Source organism: Furipterus horrens, unplaced genomic scaffold (assembly GCF_987537825.1).
Source record: "Furipterus horrens unplaced genomic scaffold, mFurHor1.1.pri manual_scaffold_7, whole genome shotgun sequence".
Classification (NCBI taxonomy): Eukaryota; Metazoa; Chordata; class Mammalia; order Chiroptera; family Furipteridae; genus Furipterus; species Furipterus horrens.
This window is the reverse complement of record NW_028327177.1, coordinates 116,537,749-116,551,556: the sequence shown is the minus strand read 5'-3', so window position 1 is coordinate 116,551,556 and position 13,808 is coordinate 116,537,749. Positions and strand designations below refer to the sequence as shown.

General features: G+C 39.3%; 1 protein-coding gene across 1 annotated transcript in view; it reads right to left on the bottom strand.

The window, feature by feature from the left end:
• Positions 1–12,095, bottom strand: part of PIK3R4 (phosphoinositide-3-kinase regulatory subunit 4) — a 58,014-nt gene extending 45,919 nt beyond the window's left edge. Inside the window, exons 1-3 of the mRNA XM_090284349.1 lie at positions 11,324–12,095; positions 3,824–3,957; positions 1,263–1,845 (exon numbers count right to left, since the gene is read on the bottom strand). Coding sequence (XP_090140475.1) covers positions 1,263–1,845; positions 3,824–3,957; positions 11,324–12,056 — 1,450 coding nt within the window. The 5' untranslated portion in view covers positions 12,057–12,095. The remainder of the gene's footprint in view (positions 1–1,262; positions 1,846–3,823; positions 3,958–11,323) is intronic.
• Between the last annotated feature and the right edge of the window lie 1,713 nt (positions 12,096–13,808).

The window sequence follows — 13,808 nt, the reverse complement described above, 5'->3', positions numbered from 1 at the left end:
TATCTTTACCAAGTGAATTATAAATATGCTTTGTTACAAATGATTAACACAGATCTTAAAGAAATCCTGTATTTTCCAGGGCTGAAGTTTATACCTATATAGTTACAGAAACCAAAAGCCATACATAAGTAAATAGGCAGATGGATTAAATACAAATAAAAATGTACATATAAAAAAAAGAGAATCAGCCTATGAACCAAGTGTTGCTGGTTCGATTCCCAGTGAGGGCACATGACTAGGTTACACGTCAGGTCCCCAGTTGGGGGCGCATGAGAGGCAACCACACAGTGATGTTTCTCTCCTGCTCTTTCTCCTTTCCCCTCTCTCTAAAAATCAATCAATTAAATAAATAAATAAATAAATAAATAAATAAATAATAAATAAAAAAGCCCAATCACCACCAATCACTTTGTGGATGTGCCTAAGAGATAAGGCCAGAGTCTAAAGATCATTTTGTGTACATGTTCCATTAAAACAGTGATAAGCAAAGCATAAAAAGAACTAAGCAAGTATCTTACCAAAAAAAAGTGACAATATCATCACCAAACATTATGTATTTCAGAAAAGAATCCCTGATTTCCATCAGATTACACTTTAGAAATAAATGATGGAATTATGTAAATGTTTCAATGACCTTTTCATGCAGAAATAAGCATTTGGAATTAATTTGGGGAGCTAAAATATGAATCTGTATTACTTGATTTTGTAAGAGAATTACAAGTAAAACATGCAGGTGTGTTATCTTCATCACAGAGAAGCCACACAGCCTAAGCACATCCTAAGCACTAGAGTAACTGAGAGGGCTATAAAATTCAGTAAGTTAATAGGCTAGGATCTTTCAACACCAATTACCCAGCAGAGTAAGTCTTTTTCAACAACAATAAACTGTTGTAGAATACCCTAAAACTGATATTCAAACAAGCTTATTTGTTCAGAGAATCTTCAAAAAGGCCTAAAGGCACTACCTCAAAAGCACATACTTGTAAACATTAGTCTTACATCAAATTCAATGAAATACTCCTGCTAAAGTCGTAAGATTCTGTATTATATTTTTACTCAATAATTCTGATCACTTCAAAAATGAGAGTACACACAAAAGTTGAGTCCCCAGAACAGATTAGCTATATTACTAAAATTTACACAAATAATTTAAGAACCTAAGTTCATTCTTGGAATTCCCAAAGAAATCAGAAAAACAAGAAGTATTATAGTCACTAACTTCAAAAATATGAGTAGCTATTACTTGGACAATGATCTCTTACCAGCATAGGCTAGCCTGACTATAGTAGCATCATCTTGGGCTAAGTGGGCTATGCCCGGCAGAATATATTCCGGATAGATATTGATATCATTGCGAGGAACCTCTTTGACAAGAGCCAGAACTTTGGTCAACGTCCTCAAGGCTTCAGCCCTGACTCTAGGAACAGTGTCATTGCTGAAATGCAAGAGATATGGAGTAATACGATCCAAAAGAATTTCTACACTTAATCGTGGGGCCAAATGAAGAATAAGTTCCAAAGCAGCAAGTTTGGAATCACAGTATTTAAGGGTCTGTAGACAGGAGGTTATAACAGACACCAGGATAACCAGCCCGTTTTCCTTGGGCTCTTCTTCTGTTTTTTCCGGCAGATCATGTCCACAGAGATTGTGAATAATGTTGCCCAAATCCTTCCGTATAACCAGAATACGCTCATCTGCAGAAAGAAATGTTTCTTTGGCAAACTGGGCCATGTAGGGCTGAAGGAAAGTGTAAAATATTTCAGGAAAGGCATTGCCACGCTGCTGCTTCAGGTAATCTTCTGCCTCTAACCGCTTGTCTGGCTCACGGTGAATCATCTGAGTTACCTATACCAAGGGGAGAAAGGGAGTAAAATATAGGTTTGAGGACTGTGAATTAAATCAGATGAAAGTTACAAGGGCATCTTAACCATGACTTAAAGGATTTTCGAGGTAATTCTGTCTCTTTTCAATCTTTACCATTCAAACTACTTTCAGAACCTGACTAACAATGTGACTTCACAATTGTCCTAAAAAGCAACAAGAAATTACATACTAACGTATTACAAATGGCCCAGACACGTAAAGAAGTGTACACTGTTCAACATTCCCCATTTATTAAGACAGAGGAGTACTATACTGCTGCCCACAACTCAAGGATTCTTAGACTTTTTGAGCAGGAGATGCCACTGAGAATCTGAGAAAAGCAATGAGATTTTCTCCAAAGAGAAAAACGTAAACATAATTTTTGCATACAAAATTACACACAATTCTGAAAAGAAATACAGATCCCCTGAAATCGATGTACATATCAGAATTCTGGTTTAGAGACTTCTTTTCACAAGCCCAATGAAATACATGGTTTAAGTGTAGCTCTAGGATCTGTTCAAAAAAGAAACCAGTGGTTTAAACTTAAGTAATGTAAAAAAGATGTTAAATCCTGCAAATACAAAAAATGGCATACCTAATTCAAATTTATCTTATGTTTTCTAGCATCATAAGAAAATAATTTTTTTTAAATACAAAGCATAGTTTACTCTTTCCTAGACTCTCAACAGTGTATCAACCGTTATTTAAATATTCAAAATATCATAAACATTTATCTAGTTATTTGAGTCTTCTGTTTATATTCTAAATAAGAGCCTCATGTTGAACTTGGGGGAATCAAATGTACTTTATAATGAAAAATGACTTAACAGAGTTACTTTTACATTCTGATTAAGCCTAAAAGTGTAGTCAAATTCACTCCTTTCACAGTTAAGAAAATGCAGGCCCATATTCATGCCAATGTAACATGATGAATGAGTGCCATGCCCAAAGACACAGCCAAATATACCAACTCCAAACCCAATGGGCACTGGTTGGCTTCCTATGAAGCATCATATTTGTTTAACATTTGCTATTTGTAAGAGAAATTAAAATATGTATTTCCGTACCTTACAAAGGATATTTTAATACTTTTTATGCTCACCCAAGGATATGTTTTTTTATTGATTTTAGAGAGAGAGGAAGGGAGAGGACATAGGAAAGGGGGGAGTGGTAAAGAAAGAGAGAAAACTATTGATCAACTGCCTCCTGCATGCACCCTGACCAGGGCTCAAACCTGCAACCTGGCTATGTGCCCTGACCCAGGATTGAACCCGCAACCTTCTGGTGCATAGGAAGACACTCCAACCAACTGAGCCACCTGGCCAGTGCAAGGATGTTTTAAATATACAATTTCCTTTCCATGACTAGTCATTACCATGATAAGCATCAGTTCCTACACTGACTGACTGACTGATTTTAAAAAGATCCCCTCAAACAGTAATGGGTTCTATGACCTCCCACAGAATCCCTCCTATTTGTTCTGCTACACTAATTTGTGATTCTATATCTCCCCTTCCAGAACTGGTTTCAGGGCCAAAGGAGGTAAACAAATTAGCAGCTTCTATATAAAATGGCCTTATAATGCTGCATTATAGTCAAATCCATGTTTCCTGTCTCCTTCATTTTAGATGTGTCTTCTTCGTGTCTTACTATCAAGTTCTATCCTGGACAACCTCTCTAAACCCAGGCAGGCAGCTCCTTACCACCCTCTAAAACTACGCTGAAGATTATAATGAGGGTGGTGTGTGTGTGTGTGTGTGTGTGTGTGTGTGTGTGTGTGTGTGTGTAAAACATTAAGTCAAATGAGCTCTGTGACTGGGAAGGGGTAAAATTGTGTCTGTCTTAGTCTATTAGGCTCTTTGTTCCAAATTTATAACATTTTAGAGAGTAGACTAACGCAAAAGTAAGAACACAATTCTATTAAGTTCTTTATGGCAAATATTTGTAGCATAGTTACCAAATCTCTGATACTGTGATCTTCAATTTTATTTAGCACTTGATCGGGGAAAAATTGCCCATTTCTATAAGCCAAAAGTTGAGAGAGGTCAAATAATGGTACACCTTCTGTAAAAAGCTCTGCTATCACACAACCTGGAAAACAGTAGATATAATTCCATTAAAAATGAAATGCAAGATATTATTAATATAGATCAAGAATTCAGAGAACTCATAAAACTCAAAATGTCAAGCCAAGTAAACTGAATTAAAAATTTTAATGCAATATACAACTACAATCAATCAAGATAGATAAAATGTCTATTGCATAATCATTGGTTTCTAAAAGTGTAAATCCAAAAGGTCAATTCTATTTTTCCCCCTCTTAAAAAAAGTTAGAAGTTAATTCCTAGTTCTATAATTTAAAATGAGTATGTGTGCATATAACATATACACACCATACATTTAGATAGATACTCGTAGATAGATTAAAAGCCACAAGAAATACACTGTTTTTGTTTTAATATGGGTTTATAGAAATTTAGTTCATAAGGAATTACTGAGAAGTCATAGCTAACAAGTCACGTATTCACCGTAGTACATGAAACAGATAAAATCTCTGCCCCCATAAAGCTTTCATTATAGGGAGGCATAAAATAAGTCAGTGAACAAAAATAATTTAAAAAATGAGAGGTGCTAAGAAGTGTGACTGTAAGATTTGAGAGGAAAGAAGATATAACCCAATCATCTGCACTTACATAATCTTTAGCAAGGAATAAAAAACCTATCTACATTCCAAAAAAGCCAAAGCAGTTGCATTGAATCACTATATGACATGTATTTAACAATTCTTAAAGAGATCCTTAAATAGCCGTAGCTTACCACAACCTTTGCATTTGCTAGTCCTTCTGTCTAAAACTCTATTTTACCACGTATCCATGTGGCTTATACCTCCACCTCCTTCAGATCTTTAACCAGATGTCATTTTGAACAGGAAAGCCTTTCTTGACTGCCCAGTTTAAAACTGTAAGCCCTGCAACTACAATTCCCTCACGCTCTTCAGCTGGTACATTCCCTTTTCCCTTTCCCTGCTGTTTCCCCCTACAGCATCAACTGCCAAATTATATATTTTATGTGTTTATTTCTTTTTTGTCTATATATTCACTAGAATGCAAACTCTATGAGGAAGGGATTTTTGTCTACTTTGTTCACTGAAAAATCTAAAGCAACTAAGACAATTCCTGACACATAATAAACAATAAATTTCTTCCATTAATTTCTACCTACAGAGTGTCACACCCTGGCTGGTTTGGCTCAGTGGATTGAGCGTCGGCCTGCGAGCTAAGTGTCGCTGGTTCGATCTTCCAGTCAGGGCACATCAGAGAAGGAAAACTCTGACTCCAAAAAACCTCCGCTGCCTTGCGGCATACTTCTTCAGGGGAAAGGCTAAGGGAGTAAACCCCGACAGAAAATCCGGAGCTGGAGTCCCTAAGGCGGTTTGACGTTGTAGTCAACACCGGCAACTCCTACGGCGCACCTGAAGCCAAGCTGTATTGACTCCGTCTTTCCCTTGGATCCCTCAGCTGCGAAGAGAGGGGGGGTCTGCTGCATGGGCAACAGCAGACCCTCCATATCACCCTGCCCAGGCTCTGTAGCTTCAGCTTCACTGGAGAGGACACTCCAGCGTCATCGCAAGATGTCGATTCAACACGGGAGGAGACAGATACCGTGTCACTCCCGAGTCGGACTGCACAACCATTCTCGGCGGTGCAGATAGACACTTAAGAAGCTACACCATCGTCTCTTGAGGCTCTGTAGCTTCAGCTTCACTGGAGAGGACACTTCAGCGTCATCGTAAGATGTCGATTCAACACGGGAGGAGACAGATACCGTGTCACTCCCAAGTCGGACTGCACAACCATTCTCGGCGGTGCAGACAGACACTTAAGAAGCTACACCATCGTCTCTCGAGACGGACGGCTGCCGACGACAGAGTGTCAAGTTTTAGAATAAAAGATTTAAAAATAGCTTTTAAAAACATCATAGCTGAGAAGGAAATAGAATTAAACAACACTACGGACCAACTGGATCTAAGACATCAAAAGAACATTCCACCCAACAACAGAATACAAAACTCTTCTCAAGTACACATGGAACACTCTCCAGGTTAGATCGTACACTTAGCCATAAAGCAAGCCTCAATAAGTTTTTTAAAAACTTAAATCATACAAATTATGTTCTTCAAATCACAATGAAACAAAATAAGAAATCAGTAACAGAAAAAAACTTTTTGAAAAATTCTAATATGTAGGAATAACCAATGGATCAAAGGGAAATTATGAAATACTTTGAGTTGAATGACAGCAAAAACACAACATACAAAAACATATGGAATTCAACTAAAGGAGTGTTTAGAGGAAATGTATAACTAGAACAAACTCAAAACAATCACCTAACCTTCACCTTAAGAAACTAGAAACGAGTAAACTCAAAGCAAACAGAAAGAAGGGAATAACAAAGACCGGAGTGGAAAAGGGACATTACTCTCAACTATCAACTACCAACTACCAAATGTACTGAAATGAAAAGAATTACAAGAGAGTACTGTGAACAACTGTATGCCAAAATTAGATAGTCTAAACAAAATGGACAGATTCCTAGAAAGAGATTACTAAAGCTTCCTTAAAAAGAAATAGAAAATCTGAATGAGCATTATAAGAGATTGAACTGGTTACGCAAAACTTCCACAAAGAAAAGCCTAAGCCAAGATGGCTTAACAAGTGAATTCCATCAAACTTCGAAGGACTTAACACTAACCCTTCACAAATTCTCCCAAAAAACAGAAGAGGGAACACCTCCCAATTCTATTCTATGATGCAAATACTACCCTATACAAAACCAGATAAAACACTGGAAGAAAAACTATAGAGACCAAAATCACTGACAAATATGGATTTTAAAATTCTTTCCCAAAAGGACTGGCAAAACATAAAAGGGGTGAAAAGAGCCCAGGCTCGGGTACTTTGTCATGGCACGCTTAGCCAGCTAATGCAGAGGTGAATACAGGATTTTTTCCCCTTGCGACTTCAGAATGTTATTCTGGAAGAGGTGCTGTTGGGCGGTATTTCCCTACGGAAGGACTTATTCAAATTGTCTCTATCATCACTGAGTCCTTCTTATCATTCAGATCCCCACTCACATGTCAACTTCTGGGAGAGGCCTTATCTAACCACTTTATCTAATGCAGTCCCCTACCAGCCTTAGTCATAGCACTTAACCACTAATTGAAATTAACTTTCTTACTTATTTGTTTATTCTATCTCTTCCCCACTAAAATGTAAGCTCCATGAGGGCTAAAACTTCGTCAGACTTGTTCACAGTTGTGTTCCCAATATCTACACAACACAGTGTCTCACACATAATAGACAAATGTTTATCAAGCAAATCAATGGAAGCTCTCCAACAAAAAAAAGCTCTGCCCGTATGTATGCACCTCTCCCAAACAAGCAGCCAGAAATATGAGTATGCATCAAGGTGCAGAGAAGGAAAACTCTGATTCCAAAAAACCTCCGCTGCCTTGCGGCATACCTCTTCAGGGGAAAGGCTAAGGGAGTAAACCCCGACAGAAAATCCGGAGCCGGAGTCCCTAAGGCGGTTTGACGTTGCAGTCAACACCGGCAACTCCTGCGGCGCACCTGAAGCCAAGCTGTATTGACTCCGTCTTTCCCTTGGATCCCTCAGCTGCGAAGAGAGGGGGGTCTGCTGCATGGGCAACAGCAGACCCTCCATATCACCCTGCCCAGGCTCTGTAGCTTCAGCTTCACTGGAGAGGACACACCAGCGTCATCGCAAGACGTTGATTCAACACGGGAGGAGACAGATACCGTGTCACTCCCGAGTCGGACTGCACAGCCATTTTCGGCGGTGCAGATAGACTCTTAAGAAGCTACACCATCGTCTCTCGAGATGGACGGCTGCCAACGACGACGACGAGGAAAAGTAACATTCAAAACCCAAAGAGCCTAAACCAAATCTTAGGAGCCGTGGGAGGTGGACAGAGACCCACTCTCCTCTTTCTTTCTTTTTTTTTTTTTTTGGACTAAAATAACTTTCCTTCATCAGTCCTCTTAGGGATAAAGAAGCCAGTGACTCTCAAACCAGTGAGAGATAATTAACAGATGAATCATGGAAAAGGGCCTAGGAAATGACATTCCGCAGCTCCTCACACCTATCTCTGGGATCAAAAGGAGGAAGGATGTCATCACCAAACACAGAGAAATGGGAAGATGTCGCTAGATAACTTTGCAAATAAGTTGGAGATAGACCTATAACTAGATTACCCTTGGTTAATCACACCCTAAGTTAAGGAGTTAATCGCATTAGATTGTGAACCTGGATTAACCAGTAATGGAGAAACGGGAGAAGGAGAGGAGGGGGAGCTAATCGTGTTAGGGAGGGGGAGCTAATCGCATTAGTATAAAACCAGTTTTCTTTGTCTACTTTGAATACACATGCTCCTGACAGTCTGTGCGCCCGGCTCTGCAGACTCATGAATAAACACCCTGCTTTGCTGCCCAAGTCCTGCATCTCAGTGTTTCACTGTGAGTGTTTCTGACAGTTCCAATGTAACTTAAGTTGTGCTACTCAAGGTTAAATTACATTTTTATTCCACATTTTTGGTAGGAAATGTCTTCTCCAAGTTTGATTATCTCTCAAATAGTCTTTTTGCTTTGGTTTTGTTTTTATTTAAACCTATTAAAAGTCTCTAGACCTGTGTTGTATTTCTCAGGCTTCATAGTCACTTGAATTTAAAATATTATGCCAATGTGAGAAAACGCTCACAATAAAACACAGGGACACAGGACTTGAGCAGCAAAGCCAGGCGTTCATCCACGAGTCTCCCCACCCTCCTCTTTCGAAGAAAGGGCTTATCTTTAGCCAAAATAATGTAGGGCTCTTCAGTCTGAAAAAACAAATGCTGAGTAAGAATTTTGTTGACATTTACAAAACTATAATGTGTACAAAAAAGATAAATATAAACCTTCATCAATCCCTGAAATTTTAAAACTGTAATAGACTTCCAGTTATAACATAACTAAGTCATGGGGATGTAATCTAAGGTATGGTGACTACAGTTAATACTACACTGCTTAACTGAAAGTTGCTAAGAGAGAAGATTTTAAAAGTTCTCATAACAAGGAAAAAATTTCTATAACTATGTATGGTGACAGATGTTAATTAGACTTATTGTAGAGATCATTTTGCAATATATAAAAATATTGAATCATTATGTTGTACAAGTGAAAGTAATACAATATGTCAGTTATACCTCAATAACAAAAAAGAACAAAAACTATATATGGCCCCCTAAAGCTAGAAAGTGGCCACGTTTCTAAACTAAAGGAGTCCTATTTACAAAATAGTAGGCTTAAAATCTAATAATGGTTCAAGAAAAATTAGATAAATTCACTGATCAAGAAAGTAGGGACTTGGATAGATTACATTTCTAATACTGTTCTGTAGATAGAGACGCTCCTCAGTCTTATCCTGGGACAGAGATTAGTGAGCTGAATGGACCAACAGGTGCAATCCTATGTAACAATTATTCATTTGCCCTAGGTGAAATAGACTCCTTTCCTAATTATGTTACTGTATTTTTCCTTAGTAATCTAAAACACAGTTTGATTCATGGTTTCTTTGTAGTAAACTTACAAGTGAGAAAATGATTAAATCCAATCTTCCCAAAAGTTACAAAAAATGGTCCTGACGCCAGAGTTCATAAGGTATTCCTCAAGGATACCATCCTCAGCACAACTGCCCTCCCAAAAGTTCATAGACAACCTGGAATCATGGCCCAGCTTCAGGTGGTCTGTGTGTGTGAAATATAACGTGTATGAATACATGGTACTTATGTCCAGGGAAGAAGGTCACTAATTTCATCAAATTCTTTAAGGGGATCCAAAAAAGCTTAAAAATCACTTCTCTACAAACTCTCCCTGGCTACAAACTCATTCGCTTGGCTATAATTACTATCTATATTCCCTGATAACTACCAAATCTCCAACTCCATCCCAAATCTCTATGCACCAAACCTTTACAACCAACTGCCTCTTATATATCTTCTCCTGGATATCCCTCAAACACCTTCAACTTAACATACCTAATGCAGACTTCATCATCTTCTCATCCCCTAGCTGTTCTTCCTCTTGTGTCTCCTAGCTCAATGACCAGCAGCACCAGCACCATGTTTTCCAAAGAGGGGTACAGGGAGGATGGAGGGGGTGGAGGTGCTCTTGACTTCATCCTCCAATCAATCACCATATCATAACAATTCCACCTACTAATTAACTCTTAAGCATTACAGCTGACCCTTGAACAAGACAAGTTTGAACTGCATGGGCCCACTTACACAGGCTTTTTTTCAATAAATATGATGGAAAAACATTTTGGAGATTTGTTACAACTTGAAATAACTCACGGATGAGTCTTATGATTTCCATAACATTTTCTTTCTCTAGCTTACTTTATTATAAGTATACAGCATATAATACATATAACACAAAATATGTGTTAATCGACTGTTTGTTATCAGTCAACAGTAGGCTATTAGTTAAGTTGTTGGGGAGTCAAAAGTTATATATGGATTTCGAATGTGCTGGGATTGGTGCCCCTAACCCTTGAGTTGTTCAAGGGTCAACTGTACCTCTCTCTGTTCCCTCTCCAACTCTGTCACAACTTTAAGCCAATCAGGCTCATGTCTTACCTGGACTGGTGGTAGTTTACTATTATTTTTCCCTTCTCCAGTGCAGTTGCCCTCTATCCATTCTTCATGCTGTAGTCGGTGTTTTGTCTGACATCTCTCTAGACTACCTTTCTGATCTGGGCCTTGCTTACCTCACACTCTACATTCCAGATATACTACACCACTTAGAGTGCCCTATAAATCAGTGCATCACGCTCTGGCCTTCAAGTCTTTGTATAAGCAACATCCTCTGCCTGAAACTAACATCCCATACCATAGCTAGCTCCCAATCATCTTTCAGGTCTCAATTTAAATATCATCCTTCCAATAAAGAGGTCTTTCTTGATTCTGCTTCTCTACCATCACCACCATGGATACTAATATATCTATTAAATACATGTTTATATAAGCATCCTATGTTTATTACCACCATAGCAAGTCACATTACACTAAAATGTCCTTTTTCAGTTATATCTATCTCCCTGTTGAAGTATAGGTACCTTGAAAAAATGACATGATTACCCATCTATGTCTCTAGTGCTTAAGACAGTGCCCAACACATAAAGATCACGTCAAATACTTAAATGTTTGAATGAACTGCCCTTGCATTTTCTAGGCACTTAAACATGACCAATGAAAGAACACGGCATAAATCTAAAATAGTGTAAGAGGACAAATTAATTTTTCAACATATGAAAAAATTTTTTAAAGTTACATTTCTATCTTCAGGTTAAAAATATATGCACATTCCCCCTTAGCAAATGTAACCAACTCAAATACCTGCTGAAAAGATGTCCATTGCTCGCTTCAACTCTCCTCTTGTTCTCTGATTGCTATTTAAGTCTACAAGTGGAGTTGAAGGATCTCTCATATATTCCAACTCAGTGGCAAACAATCCACCATCAACAAAACGTTCAGGAGCAATATAACAAGTTCTCCTCCGTGAAGTGTCAAAGAAATAGTTGAAATCTGCTGGGTTGTCCTCTGGAAGATAAGTGGGTTTAAAACTGGCAAAATCAGTTAGAAGGACCCAGTTCCAACTGGTGACCATTACATTCTCAGTCTTGATATCTCCATGACGGACTCCAGATTTGTGTGCTTGGTCCACAGCTGTCAGGATCTGGAATGCGATCCAACGCTTCTCGATGTTATTTAAGAACGGACGGGTACTGATGCGATCATAGAGGTTGTCTCGCACATATTGCCTGAAGAGCATGGCTGCTTTCTCAGATGCTTTTTCTGCTGCTTTCTGGAAAGGTAGGCAGTTTTGTGCAGAATGAAGCCTGATTTTCAATTCCTCCAGCTCTTGTTTATAGCTGGTTAAAGGCAACGTGGGATCCTGAATTGCAAAGACCTTCACAACCACCAGGCCTTCTCGGTGTTTTGCTCGAGCAACTTTAAAAAAGCGAGTACTCCCCAGGCTCTTATCATATTCAAAGTCATGGATGTCTGAGAAATAACTCTCCACAGAAAGGATCTGGGAAGGAGCAATGCCAGCGAGCTGATTTCCCATAATGGCAGCAAGCGCCTCTGGGTCAGTAAGTTAGGATACAACACCTGGTTTTTTTGTTTTTTTAAGTAGAAAAAAAAAGGAGAAAGAAAAGAAACAAGCAATGAAACACCATTATTTATTTGATCTCCTTCTAAAAGATAGATGCACTATATTTCTCCTCCCCTGAGATCACTACACCTACCTTTCCAGGCAGCCTCTAAATTTCAGACACATTTATCTAAAAAGATCTTGTTATTTTATGTTGTCCTTTCCAGGAGCTGAACAGTATTTAAACAGGCCCTTTCAATATTAAGTTGAAGATGTTAAAAGTTATTTTCTGATTTTTAAAATCACTAAGCTTTTACTCTATGTTCAGTATTGTGCTCAGGGCTATGAGGGTCACAATAGGACAATATAATACAGTCTTCGTCCAAGAACTCGTAGACTTGCACATGGCACAAATACATTAAAAACTTAAAACAAAGAAACACCTAATACAAATAGTACACTGAACACTTCAAAGGTCAGGCTAAGATCCAAAAATCAGTATCTCCTGGGCCTTTCCAGCCTAATTCTTGCTCACCCAGCTAACAGAAGCACAAAGTTGTCTCAGGAAAAGATGTTAAAGAAAAAAAGTAAACCAAAATACACACTTGTCAAACGCAGCCTAGGGTTTTCTCCTAGCTCAGATTTTGCAGGAAATATAAGACACATACACACACAGGTATGCACACATATAAACATTTACCCCAGGACTCTGGAAAAGTATCACAAGTCGGTCGTTAGCTCACACTACGGTCATGGTGGGTAACTTCATGGCGGGGAAGGGAGTCAGCAGCCGGATAAGTCTTCTCTATGAAGGGTCTTCCTTCAAAGGCAAAAGGTGGGGTGTTGGGGGAGGGACGCGAAGAACCCCCAATCTCCAGAAACCCCAGCTGTCCGTCAAGGAGAACTGGGGGAAGCTCTCAGGGACACAGCACACAGAAGCAGCCAGGTTGAAGTGATTGCACAGATACCCAGGGAGTTGCCCCCACCAGCCGCCTACTCAGCCCTAAGGGTCCTGCGTTCTCGGGCCTCGCCTTCCTCTCGCGTGGACTTCCGGACCCTCGAGGTCCTCACCACCTAGCGGGAAGGCGGAACTTCGGAGAGCGAGGGAGACCGCCAGTTCCAGGGAAATAACTTCTTCAGCTCGTGCACACACCTCAAACGCTAAAGTCCTGGGAAAGCCGCCGGCTCTGACTTCACTTCCTGCCGCGGAACGGAAGTTACGAAGGAGCAGGGGCTTGAGGAGGAGTACCGTAAGGGTGCTGGTTGCTAGGAGACAGGAAAGGGGCGTGGCCTCGGTCAGCGAGTCTAGAAGAGGAAAAGACACTTTGACAACATCTAGTCTCAATCCTGCTCTTCTTCCTGTCCCTCTCGAAACTCTGGGGCTTCTGAAATCCCCGAGAACCTGTTCAGACACCCTCTTAACCCCGAGGACACAAGAACATAGTTCTTCAAGAGGATTCATAGGCTTATTTGGGAACATTAATATAATTTACATACTATATAGTTCACCTGTTTAAAATACACAAATCAGTTTTTTAATATATGTATTTACAGAGTTGTTCAATCATCCCTATAACCTAATTTTTCAACGTTTCGTGACCCTCCAAATGAAACCCTGTAACTATTAGTAGTCACTACCCAATCTCTCTAGTCCTCTGTCTCCTCCCAGCCCTAGGCAATCACTAATCTACTGTTTCTATAGACTTGCTTTTATTTCATATATAT